The sequence below is a fragment of the Prionailurus viverrinus genome, chromosome D1 (assembly GCF_022837055.1).
Source record: "Prionailurus viverrinus isolate Anna chromosome D1, UM_Priviv_1.0, whole genome shotgun sequence".
In the NCBI taxonomy this organism is placed as follows: domain Eukaryota; kingdom Metazoa; phylum Chordata; class Mammalia; order Carnivora; family Felidae; genus Prionailurus; species Prionailurus viverrinus.
Window position 1 is genome coordinate 43,364,215 of NC_062570.1, and position 14,024 is coordinate 43,378,238.

The 14,024-nt window shown below is 38.0% G+C and overlaps 1 protein-coding gene across 1 annotated transcript; it reads left to right on the plus strand.

The window, feature by feature from the left end:
• The first annotated feature begins 559 nt into the window (after positions 1-559).
• LOC125146450 (tripartite motif-containing protein 43-like) lies at positions 560-12,705 on the plus strand. Its single transcript, XM_047823195.1, is given in 7 exon segments — positions 560-684; positions 5,631-5,808; positions 9,342-9,581; positions 10,045-10,067; positions 10,922-10,976; positions 10,979-11,015; positions 12,028-12,705. Coding segments are annotated over 7 exon segments (1,152 nt in total). The 3' UTR covers positions 12,522-12,705.
• The last annotated feature ends 1,319 nt before the right edge of the window (positions 12,706-14,024 follow it).

The window sequence follows — 14,024 nt, forward strand, 5'->3', positions numbered from 1 at the left end:
ACTCACTGAAAAATATAAAATTTCAGAGAATTTTAGTTCAGTGGAGGTTGACACGATCCATAAAACAGTAGAAGGATAGTTCTGCCAGACCAGCAAGTGGTATTATTGGCTAGGGGCTTGATCACACTGTACTGATAAACCAAATGTGGATAAAGTTTCTTTCTGAAAAAATATCAGGAAAGTAGTGAAAAAAACAAAAAACAAGTACTACTTGTTGACATAAAAAAAAGGAATGCATACAGATTCACACAGATAACCAAATACAGTGTGTAGTAACGGGTTGGTGCAATTAGGATTGTAATATAGTTTCTGAAAAGCAGATAGGAAGAATATATTTTGGAGATCCATTTATTTTAAAAACAACAGACCCATATGGATCACATAGGTTAACTCAAGGTGTGGCTTCTTACTGGAGATCGAATGTGGAAGTTTGAATAAGTTGGTTTAAGAAGGTTGCCAATCAGCCATAATCTTCAGGGTGTGTTTACCAGGCTGCAAAAATCGAATCATGTAACCCAACACCTTTCCCAAGATTCAATAACTGAAGCACTTTGGGTAAATGGGCTTGGACTTCAAAGACTATAAAACATCAGGCAAAGGGCCGAGTTCATTATTTCGTAGAATCTTTGTGTTTGGAGTTGGCTGGAGTTGGAGTTGGCTTCAGAAATTTACTGCTACTGAAAGGTGAGCGCCTCATCCTTGAACCGACTTTAACAGAATCACTTACTGAACAAGAATGGAAATCTCCATTACCAGTAACCACGGGTGAGTACTCATATTCATGAAAGCAACTTCTGTTATTTTCTCTTAAAATTAGGAACGATAATCCACATGTCTGTTTGTTTAGGTTGTTTCCAAAGAATTTAATAGTAGAAATTGTTTCATTACTTTAAATTTAGTCCATTATGAGGATGCAGCCTCTTCTCTTTGTATTTATTTATTTTTTGAGTTAGTATGATTATTTTTCCTCTGTTATTTTTGTGTGCGTTGATTATTCATATTATAATCGTGAAGTACAGAAAATAATTTGGCACCAGATAGCTTGCAGTGTGGTAGGTAAAGCAATAAATATATGCTAATTGTATTATTTTTCTGTAGATACTAAGTCATCTATCCATGCCTACCAAGCTGTTCATGTTATGCTCTGTGTATGTGCATATTTAAGTACATGTTTGTATCTCAGGTCTGTTTAAAATGCCGGTCGATTCAATGTGCTGAATTATCCCAGAAACACTCATTGTTAGGTTGAGTGTTTAAAATGTCTCTTAATGTTCTCAGCTTCAGACTTGGATTTCAGTTTTCAGAGGGAGATTGTCAAGTGTTTAGGAACTGGAGTGACCCAGAGAAGACTGTTACTTTTCCCTATGAGGAAGTTTAGATACGGGAAGGTTCTCTGCATCCACTGAACATGAAAATAAGGACTCTTGAGTGCAGCCAAATCAATTTACGGACAGTCCCCGACTTAAGATGGTGGGACCAAATGATTTTTTGACTTCACAGTGATGAGAAAGTGTTGCACATCCAGTAGAAACTGAACTTCAAGTTTTGTGTTTTGGTCTTTTCACGGGCCAGCAATGTGCCCTAACATTGGTTCTCTGGTGACGTTGAGCAGCAGCAGAGGCAGCCGCAGTTCCCAGTCAGCCAGCGACCGTGACGATTGACCTCTGATGCACTTAAACCATTTGTCTGCTTCTCACTTTCAGTACAGTATTCAATACATTACAGCAGATTTTTGACACTTTATTCTAATTTAAAAAAAAATTTTTTTTAACGTTTATTTTTGAGACAGAGAGACAGAGCATGAATGGGGGAGGGGCAGAGAGAGAGGGAGACACAGAATCCGAAGCAGGCTCCAGACTCTGAGCCATCAGCTCTGAGCCATCAGCCCCGAGCCCGACGCGGGGCTCAAACTCACGGACCGCCAGGTCGTGACCTGAGTTGAAGTCGGACGCTTAACCGACTGAGCCACCCAGGCGCCCCTATTCTAATTTTTTTTTAATGTTTATTTATTTTTGAGAAACAGAGAGAGACAGAGTGTGAGTGGGGGAGGGGGAGAGAGAAAGAGGGAGACACAGAATCTGAAGCAGGCTCCAGGCTCTGAGCTGTCAGCACAGAGCCTGACGCGGGGCTCCAACACACGAGCTGTGAGATCATGACCTGAGCCTAAGTCGGAGGCTTAACCAACTGAGCCACCGAGATGCCCCAACACTTCATTCTAAAATGGACTTTTGTATTAGCTGATTTGGCCCAATTGTAAATGTAAGTGCTCTGAGCACTTATAGGTACGTGAGGCTAAGCTATGATGTTCAGCTGGTTAGGGGTATTAAATGTGTTTTCAACTTATGATATTTTCAATTTACAGTGGCGTTATTCAGATGTAACCCCATGGTAAGTCAAGAAAAATCTGTATCTTAAAACACAGTGATCATTTGCTGCTGACAGTCATGCTGACTTGAGGTATATATCATTTAATAGAGAACTGGAGTTCTAGATAATAAGTCCAATTGAATTATGAGTACAATATTAGTCTCTTTTTAAAATCATTAATGTCTTGAATGTTTTAGGGTTGATGGAGTAGATAAATTGACTTGCTTTGAAATTTTCAAATTGAAGGTAGTAGATAAGATCCAAACAAACTATACAACATTTAGTTTAAAATAGGTCAACTTTGGGGCACTTGGGTGGCTCAGCTGGTTAAGCGTCTGGCTCTTGATTTTGGCTCAGGTCATGATCTCACAGTCTGTGAGATGGAGCCCCATGTCAGGCTCTGCACTGATAGCACAGAGCCTGCTTGGGATTCTCTCTCCCTCTCTTTCTGCCCCCCCCCCCCAACTGTCTCTCTCTCCCAAAATAAATAAATTAAAAAATAATAAAGTAGGTCAAGTTTTTTTTATTAAAAATAATGTAGACTGTTGGGGCACTTGGGTGGCTCAGTCTGTTAAGTGTCTGACTTCAGCTCAGGTCGTGATCTTGCGGTTTATGAGTTTGAGCCCCATGTTGGGCTATGGGCTGTCAGCTTGGAGCCTGGAACCTGCTTCAGATTCTGTGTCTTACTCTCTCTGCCCCTTCCTTGTTCATCCTCTGTCTGTCTGTCTCTCTCAAAAATGGCTAAGCATTAAAAAATAATAATAAAAATAAATGAAAATAAAAATGATGTAGACTGTGAGGAGAGGATGTTCTTAAATATGCTAGACATTAAGACAAGTAAATTTCTTTGTGCGCACTATCAATGCGTGCAGCATGGTTGTGTCACCAAAGGTGAACTATCAGATGGTTCTCTTTTCTCTGTTTCCATGGCACATTACACATTTCTCATTAAAAGAATTTACTGTTTTAAAAAAACTTGTTTCATATCATCCTTTAAACTCTGATCCACTGAATACCAGAATATTGTGTATTTTATCATGATATCTTATCTTCTTTTCTTTTTAAAATTTTATTTAAATTATATTTAGATAACATACAGTGCAGTATTGGTTTCAGTGATTCATCACTTATACACGACAGCCAGTGCTCATCACGACAAGTCCCCTCCTTAATGCCCATCACCCATCTAGCCCATCCCCCACCACCTTTCTCCATCAACCCTCAGTTTGTTCTCTATTGTCTCTTATGGTTTGTTTCACTCTCTCTCTTGTTTTCCCTTTCCATAGGTTCATCTGTTTTGTTTCCTAAATTCCACTATCATGATATCTTATAATAGATTACTGTCAGTACAGTTCAGAGATGAGTAAATGTTTCTTGATTTAGTGTTCATCTTGGACACCAAAATGTAGGGTTTTTTTTTTCTTTCATTTTCTGTCAGTAAGATCTATATTTGAGTATGGGATCATTTATTCAATGTGTGACTTTTAGACAAGTAACTTATTTTACTCATGCTATGTCCAACTTCCTCATAAAGTGTTGGTAAAAATAGAAAATAAGTTACTACTATTGTTAAGAAGACTAAAACAGGTAATCCAGGTAAGAGGAGTCATGTCCAGAATTAGAAAACAGTATTAGCTTCTATTTTAATATTTCACTTTAATATTATCATTAATGTTATCATTTAATATTCACTTTAATATTATCATTAATGTTATCCGTCTAGAAATGATTATATTAGAATGAATTCTTGGCCAGTTTCTAGGCCATTCTACACAGGGCAAATTTAAACTTTCAACTTTCTTCCTGTCCCTCAAACTATCTCCTCAAGATGGGTGGGTTTGAGGGAAGGCTTTATGTTTCATGTCACTGAAAATTGTGTGTTCATCAAGCAGAAAGCCATAAATCTCCTCCCACAAACTGTTATTCATAAATATATCTGTAGGCATCACTGTCTCATTGCTACCTATTTTTCAAAGAGGTATTGTAAAGCTTGTTTTATAACTGTTCAGTAAAGTAATATCTCCCCTCATGTCTATTTTGGACCCACAATAAGCTTTCAACCTTCCATATATACAGCCCCTCTCATTCAAATTCTTCCAGATGGGAAAGATAACAGCAACCATATAATTGAATATTTAGTCACAATTTATGGTAACTAAAATTACATACTTTTAAAAATTTCAATAAACGATTTAATATACTAGTTGGTAATAAAGTGAGGAACTTATTAACAAACAATCTTTGGATGAGTACTTCTTTATCCAATGGTTTTCATATCCATTTATGATTCTTTCCAGAAGAGGTGATTAATTATGATGAGTGTAAAATTATTTTTCTATTTCCTTAATTTTTCTTACATGCATTGATGGTCGATCCTAGAGTTACTTACATTCATGCCCTGATGACACTGTCACACACCCAGGTCTTCCATTTCTCTGTCATCCTCAGGGTGTATGCTTTGGTCTCTAGGCACGTGCACATTGTGGTCACAAAATGGCAGTCTCATGCATCACATTCAAACACCATCCAGAGGAACATGAAACAGTTGACTCTCCTAATGTTTCTTCTCAGGAGCCAATAAACATTTAAAAAAAATCCTCCTAATAGCATTTCCTTCAAATCTCATCAGCTAAACAGAGTCAAGTGGCCTATAATGAATCCCTGGCAAAGGGATAAGGATGATTGCATTAGGTGAAATCTGACCCATTCTCTGTGGCTGGTGATTGGATCTGTACTACATTCTCAGGTCCATTTAGAAGACAGGACATGAATAAACAAAACTGAAATTGTACAAGGGAGTTGAAACTCCGGTAGGAAGGCCGTGTTTGACAAATCAATAAGTTACATCATGAGGACTCTGTTCCTCATCATCTGGTATATGTAATACATAGCATGTCCTGCTGTATATACTAGGATATTCATACATACACAAAGAAAATAATTCTTATGCCTCTTGGGATTTTTAAAAGTTTTGAATATGCACTTCTTTCAAAGCCCATAACAAACTAATTTTCTCTTTCTTTTCTCTTTTAATAAATACGGATTCCAACATCTTCCAGAATTAATTCACTTTGCTCCATATGTGTGAAGTACTTCATAGACCCAGTCACTATAGGCTGTGGGCACAGCTTTTGTATGCCTTATCTTTCTATCTTCCAGGAGGAAGCCTATCATCCTCCTTACTACCCTGTGTTCAGGGAAACATCCCATCTATTGAACTCTAAAACCAACATTGTTTTGAATACTCATGTATTCCTTGTCAGATGGGCAAGACCTTACCACTTACCGAGCTCTGCAAAACTGATGTGTGAGATACACATGAAAACAAAGAACTTCTTCTGTGAGGTTATGAAGGACTTGCTCTGTTTGCTGTGCTGTAAGTTGAAGGAACGTGAGGCCCACAGACATTGTTTCACTGACTGGACTGCTGAGGAATACCGGGTAAGTAATGGCTAAGAGTCTGGGGGATCTGATATTTGAGAGGCTAGGAAATAAAGATAATTTTTATTTGTGCATCATACTGAACAGAAACTGTGACAATTCAATGTAAGACCAAGGTGGACAAATATGTTAGTTTCAGGAATGATTATTGTCCATGATAACCATGATTGTACAAAGCCTCAACTAATGGAGTCGACTTAGAAACACTGTCTCTTCGTTAAAATAATAGGATATTAGGAGATAATAACTAGGAACAGGATAGTTAAAATCTGAGACAGTTTTCAATTAATTAAAATTTTATTGATGACATAAAGTTTGAGGGCCAGTTTCCTCCCTGGTGAGACACCCTTTCCAACTGTAGCTTTATTCTGTGGTTATAAAAGTCCTCCATATTTGACATTGGGCTTAGCAATGAAAGGTACTGGCACTTTACCCTCTCAGTAATCATGTATCTTGCATTCCCTGCCCTTCTCCATCTGTTAGGAGATGAAAATTTCAATAACAGCTTTTCTTATGCTCACATTCATGGTCCTTTTGTAGCAAAAGCTCCTGTAAGAAAAGAGGTCCATGTGGGAAAAGACACAAGAAAATTGGAGAAATCAAAAAAGAGAGAACAGGAAGTTCAGAACAGGGGACATAAGTAAGGGATTCCCTTTAGTACTGCTTTTAACACACAGTGATTATACAATAAAAATTTGAGCTAAAATCATAATGTTAATAGTCTTCCATGAGTGGGTAATCAATAGCAAACCAGTTCCACCTAACCACGTACAGGGAGGTATGTCATTTTGTTAGCCTTTCTTCCTAAAATCAAAACATCCAGCTAAAAGATTTTATTTCCTGGATAACACCATAACACATCAACAGGTATAGGAAAATCACTATCATCATGAGAGACAGTAATTGGTGCATGAGATAAATACAGGGTTTCTTAAAAGTAAAAAAAAAAAAATCTTTATCTAGAAGATATTATCTGATTATTCCAATGATTGGACAATTTGAAATTGTAAATTCAATGTGACCTAATGAATGAGAGAGGAAGGTAGATTTATCATTTGTGGATTCAAAAATATGGATCAAACCCTACTAATAGGAGACGTGAAACAAAGTTTATCCATATTTCTGAGGAAGTAAAGATTTCCTAATGGAAATATAAACAAACACTATTAAAGAACCTTGAAGGAATCAAAATGGAGCTGTATGAATGACAAGGTGATATAACAAAATTATCTTCATTACTTCAAGGTATCCTTAAGGATATTTTTTCTTTGAAATATTCAGTGCCTACTGTATCTCAGTAACTGTTCCAGGCCAATATAGAAATAGACAAAAGCAACAGATTTCTTTGCACTCAAGGAGCTCATGAGGCAGTTGGGAAAGGTATTTAACAAGTCAAAATAGAAAACTTAGAGTATGAATCATCATGATAAGTGTTTTTAAGAAAAATACAGTAGTAAAATAAATAAGGAAAGTAGCTTTGACAAAATTGAATTTTCAATATGACGATCAGAAAAGACAATGTGGAAGGTCACTTTGGGCAGACACCTTCATGAGGTCAGAAATCAAGGTATATGATTATTCAGGGAAATAGCTTTTAGGAAGAGGTAATTATACACATCTCAAACTAAACTTAGGTTTTCCCCACACCTGCTTGTACTTCTCCATTGTGCAGACAATCAAGGAAAGTGAGTGATAGTAGAGATATTTGAAGTCAGATCTAAAAATCAAGCGTGACCTATTTATGAGAAGCATAGTTGAAGTAAGCATGTTAAGTGGATGGGCTGCATGTAAAATGAATAAAAAACTCATTTAAAATACAGAAGGTCAATATGATTGGTGTAATGAGAAGCATACAAGTGAAACACAGAAAAAGGCACAGATAATTAGGTACCATTTTGTTGAAGGTTCATCTAATATACGTTTAGATGTTGAAGCATATTGAATACAATTAAAAGCTTCTGAAGGGGTTTAGGCAAAGAAGAGGTATTATCGCAATTCTTTTCTAGAAAGCTGATTTAGATTGCAAAGTGAAGACAATACTGACTGGAAGACCTCAAAATGAACATCAAGAAAGCAAATATGAGACTGTTCAGGAATCCTGAAAGGAAAGATCGGGAATGAGTTGACCACAGAAACAGGAAGTAGAGGGATTCAAGGGATAGCCTTTATGGTAGAGAAATGCCAGAAAATCTGATGTGAGTGTGGAATGTTAAATGGGTAAAATTTAAAAATGAGACAGGTTTTGATTTGAAATGGGAACATCACCAAGGTTAGAAATGGAGGAGGCATGCTGGTTTGGGTTAAGATAATGTTAGTTTGAGAAATGTGCCACTGTAAGTTCCTGTGAGATATCCTAGAAGAAATGTGCAGGAGGCAGTTGGATGCGTAAGATTGGAACCTATGTGAAAGATTGGGATGGGACAGGGGCATTTCACAATTGTTGGAAAATTTTAGGCATTGGAGCAGAGGGTTTTCACATGGGAATTTTTAGAAAGGAAAGTAAAAAGTTTTCACATGGAAAGATAACTTGGGAAATCCCTGTATTAGTAACTCCAGCTGGGAAAGAGTAGCTGGAGAAGGCAAATTGTTAGAAACCAGGAGACAGGGATTTCCTTGAAGCCCAGGGTATGCAGGGTTTATAGCAAGAAGGACTGATGAAATATAAAGAACTTTGTAACATGCATGTAACAACTCATGTGGATTCAGCAAAGAAGGTTCTGGGGAGATAAAGAGCAATCTCATTAAAACAGGAATAAAAGAGAGATTTCACTGATTGGAAGAATGATTGAGAGTTCCGTAAACAAGTCCAGTGAATGTATACCTGTGAACAAGAAGTAGGCTTTTTTGGAGTAAAAATGACACCACAAAAGCCAAGACATCGGGTCAACCGAGTACGTTTGTTTTAATTTCAAAACTATGTGCATGAACAAACCACGTTTAAATGTTGGGAGGAAAATAGGGAAAGATAAAGTGAAAAAAAGTGAGAAGAGAGGAATTAATACTGGAAGGTGGTTGTCTGTTGACCAATGTCTCTAAGGACATGTGGAAGTCAGCTAAGAAAGGGGGTGTGGAGCCTTGAGCAGGATGAGTTAAGCTGCATTCATACACACAAGGTTCTGGTCTGCTTGCAGTTTGTGGATGTGGAAGCAAACATTTTAGAAAGATCTTATCTTATTCTAGGAAGTAATGTTTGCTATTATTTTCAGAAAGCGAGTTAGTCTGTAGCTAAAGTATCTGGGCATACAAGAGATGAAATGGATTTAGTAATGAGGATTCTTAGCATATTAGGCAGGACAATTATTAAATCACAAGTACCTATTATTAAGAAAACGTAGATATTTGGGGGAAGGAGTTAGAGTCAAGTTTTCACTTCTAGTGCCAAAAAATAACCAAATGAGCAGAAAAGGGGATCAGGGGGCAGAAAGATGTCCCTAAATTTCTGTTTTCAAGAATGTACCCAATTGCTAAATGTCAGAGGAGAAATAGCAGATGATAAGACAGGGAGAGCCTGCTCTGTGATCTAAACAATTCACTCACCGCAGGGTTATGTGTCTCTGCGGAGGGAGATGATCCGTGCTGAATATCGGAAGGTGTACCACTTGCTTTTCGAGGAAGAGAGACGTTATTTAGAGAGAATGGAAAAAGAAAGCAACGAGATTTTACAACAACTCAGAGCAAGTGAGGACAGCATGGACCAAAAGGGAAAACTCCTAAGAGGAATGTATGAGGACCTCAAGAAAACGTGTCATAAACCAGACGTGGAGCTGCTCCAGGTAAGGGCTGAGGAGAGTCACGGGGCTGCCTGGAGAACGTCCACAATCTCTTCGTCTACCGTCACGCGTTGGCAGTGATGCTTTGTGATGCTGTGGGAAGGGTTTTACCTGTCTCGGTGATGCAGAAGTCCAAAGGGTATTCTTGCCATGCGTAACAACCCAAGTCTGAAAAAGCAGGTTAAACACAATCCTAGAGAATACCTCCTTCTCAAGCTGCAATATACATTCACTTACTGATGGACAGCCCCGAGAAGCTTGTTTGAAGACTATGGATTTGTATGTGAACCTGGCAAAAATGAGAAATTTCAGAATCTATACAGTTCATTTTCTCTTTCTGTTTCCGTGTACATGATACAATTTGCTGGAATTGGGGCTTACGCACTCTTGGGAATAAGTAATGAGGTCTCTACTGCGAATCTTGAGGCATATACTGAGATTTTTTTTTTTCTGTTTCTCTTTGCAGCATTTTGAAAACACTTTAAAAAGGTAAGTTTACGCCTATATTAAAAGTTTGAGAATTGTTTAAGAGTAATCAGGCTATTGGTGCTGAAATAGGAGCGTGATTTATTATGATAATAGAACCCATTTTTATTTTTCCATGTCTCATAAGGTAGAAACGCGTTTGTCATTTTGTGTAAGGTGGAGCTGGACAGGGCTCTGTGGAAGCGCGTGTGGTTGGCAGTTCTGTGCACAAGCTGCGTGTAGACAAAGCGCCATTTACGATTTTAGTGCTTAGAAACGTAAGAACACATTGAGGATGTGGCCCAAAGCTGTGACAGGCTTATGTGGGAGAAATAGGTGTTTCGGAGAAGCATAAAGTGGGAGAAGGGAGAGAAAGCCACGGGGCGGGCGGGGGGAGGACCATGTAGGGTTTGGGCTCCCACGTAGCACGTGGCTGACTCCAGCTTCACGTGGAAAGGCTGTGGCACTTACGGAAGCTGGGACCTGGGAGCAGAATCTCTGCCCGGGCTAAGCTCCTCACCCCCTTGCTGTGCTTATATGGACACAGCATCTCGGTGGTGACCAGTGTGGATTAAAAATCAAAGTGCCCTCTGTAATGTCCTCAGTTTCGAGCCATTTTGCAGAACCCCTGCTTGGCTGTGAAGAACCAGATCCTGAAATATTATGCCAGGATCAAAGTGTTAGGAGGTAGAATTGGGTTTAGTTTGCTCTTCATAAAATAAATGGATATTTGTTAAGTTTCCTCGTTTGTGGAGTTACATTCATAACTATTTACGATGCTATGAGGATTTTAATGAAGCATCTTCACGGGGACGTACATTAAATATAACCATTGTAATGAAAATGAACTCAGAAAGAGTAACTGTTCTTTTTTGCAGGAGTGAGTCAGTGCAGCTGCACATGCCCCAACCTGTGGATCCACGACTCAGTTCATGGCCCATCACGGGGCTGATAGACTCAACCGTTTTCTTGGTAATAGACCGCCCTTTGGTGGGATAGCCGTGCGTTCTCCTCAGCTAGTGTCTACGGGTTATGTTGCTCCATTGTACGATTGATGATTTCATATCTGGGCATTTTGTAACCCAATTTGCCTTTGTGGAAGAATAATATATGTGGACCAACAAATAATATCTGGAGAAAAACCCAGTATAATAGTTTATGATAAGCTACCTGGAAGTAAGCAATAGGAAAAGATAGTTGATGTGTGCATCATGCTGCGGTTTGGTGTCAACTGTATGAAACATGTAAATCTGCATGAACATTCAGTATATTCCAGGTTTCGGGTTATGTGGTGATTACTGGCTGTGAGGTGAGTAGAGAGTTTTGTTTTCTGGAATGTTTCACAATAAACGCACTTTACACAGTACATCCTTTATTCACATAATACAAAAATACTTTGTATAAATCAATAGTGGTAAGAACAGAAAATGAATACTTCTACACAACCCCACAAAGTAAGCTAACCACTTATTGCATAATTTTCTTCTCAAAAATTACATTTGCTGAAAATTCTCACAAACATTCTACTTGTAGAAGATATGAATTTTTCTTTCCGGTTATTTTATCTTGATATATATTGGTAAAGGATACTTAAATATGAGGCAAAGTGACCACTCTTTAGGAATTATTATTATTTAGAGTTATTCTTATTTTCTGAGAAGAGAAGTTGGCTACTCCTTTCTGTTACTGTGAATTACTAATGATGTCCCAATTTTAAAAGTTTCAGAGGAAAAAAACCAGAGCTTAGCAATATCCCTCTTCTTTATACATTTTAAGAAAATTCATAAATGTCTTCTATTTTGTCTCATTAATGATTTGCTCATTATGAAGACAGGCCGTGGCATACAGTAGATTTCTAGAGCTTCCTCACTGCCCTGGCCCTTGTTTCCAGGGAAAGCTAGAAACCCAGACACGATATAAAGCCCACGTCCATCAGGAATTGGTAACACTCCATGTTAATGTGACTGTTTCCTTCCTCCTGCAGTGCCCATTTTTTTTGAAAATGAAACAACGACCTGTCACATGCCGCTGTTTGAAGATCTGAGACGTTGGCTCTTCAGTCGCGATCATCCTGACGTTGTCACTAATGCAACAAGATCAAAATACTTTCTGGCATGGGGAGCCCAGACATTTACCTGTGGTCAGCATTACTGGGAGGTGGATGTGGGGAACTGTCGGAACTGGGCCCTTGGATTTTGCGATGATTCTTGGACAATGAGGAATGACATGGCGCTTGACTCAGAGGGGATTTTTCTACTCTTTTGTATCAAAGAGGACAACCAGTGTCGTCTCTTTAGCTCCTCCCCACTGTCACCTCAATATGTAGAAAGGCCTCTGGGCCACGTGGGGGTGTTCCTGGATTATGAGTGTGGTGTGGTGAGCTTTGTGAATGTGGCCAATTGCTCCCTCATTTGCAGTTTCCTCTCACGTTCCTTCTGTCTTCCTCTCCGACCCTTTCTATGCTCTGCACCCTCGTGAGGAGGGACATGTCAGAAAGTGACCGCAAGCGTCAGCTCAGCGAAGTGCCTGCTTGATGGTCTTCAACGTCTTCCTTTATCCAACCCATTGACTATTTTTAAAGGTTGATAATTACAAGCGTATACATTTGTTTGCATTGTATTTAAATAAAAACAATCTCTCTTAGAGGTTGATGCCATCTTTATTCTACATCGTGTCCTTTCACTTGATTCTAAGGTAGCTGGAGGCGAAGAATGCCTGAGTGGGTTTACTTGGCTGCATGGGTTAAAGCAAGAGCACAGGTTTCTTCTCACTGGCAGACCTGGAATTCTCTCCTCTTTGCTCTGCATCTGCTAAGGTGTGTTTCTTCACCAAGTCTCAGCTTTAAAATGTCTTCTTCATGGAACGCTTTTTTAAAGCTTCTGGACTCAATGAGGTCTCCTGATTGTATGGTCTCAGAAGACATTATACTCTCTGTAAAGTCCACAAGCTAATATTGCCCCTCTTCCTCTTGTTTACCCATTATGAGAAGATATATGCCAGGCTAATGTATAGATATATTTCAGTAGGTAGCACTGAGTTTAACATGTAATTGACATTCAATAAATGAGTAAATTCATAGATGTTAAAAGGCAGCAAATAAGAATATGCTCTATCACTGTCAAAAAACGTACTAAATGTAACCAAAATCAAATGAGAATACTCAGGAGTGTTATTTAATAGAAATGTGAATTAGGCTGCCTTTAAAATTGATAGGCTGAGCAAATTAGACACAAAAATACTTACTGAAACAGAACTTTGACAGAGATAATAAGACTGCATATTTTAGAAATTTTAATAATTTTAATGAAAATACCTGTAGTTACGGATAGCCTAAATTTATATGTACCCATGCAAGTTTTTGCTAATGATAATAATGAAGAGACCCATTTCATTAAAAATGGTTCTAAAGTTAATCAAATCATAAAAGATTGAAAGAAATGGTATATTAAACTATTATAACAATAAACATATTTTATTATATTTTTTATCCTGAATCATATACATAATGCTGAATATTATTACATTTAATTCACTTACTGGAAGTTATAGGATACAATAAATAGAATCAGTATTTCAAATATACAGGTTTGATTAAAAGTCTGGCAATGTGTTTGTTAATGAGAGGATATCTAGGGTAGTCCGAGAATAACTGAGCCCACCCATGGGTGGTAAATCTCACCCAGGAGTTTAATGACAGATGATGCATGATGGATCATTTGACAGAAGCAATATGAACACACGTATGCATACATATGAATGTACTATATGTTTTAATAGCATCATACACTTAATCACACTTATATTTTATATGTTTAATTGTGTATTAGCATAAAAAGATTAAGATAAATACAACAATAAGGAGGAGTAGCAAACTTTTATTGCAGAGAGATAAATAAAACCAGCTAAATTGAAATGACGTGTAAATATTTTGTATTTCATTTCCTTATATTGCAGAAAATCAGTAGCATAGAATGTGTTCTT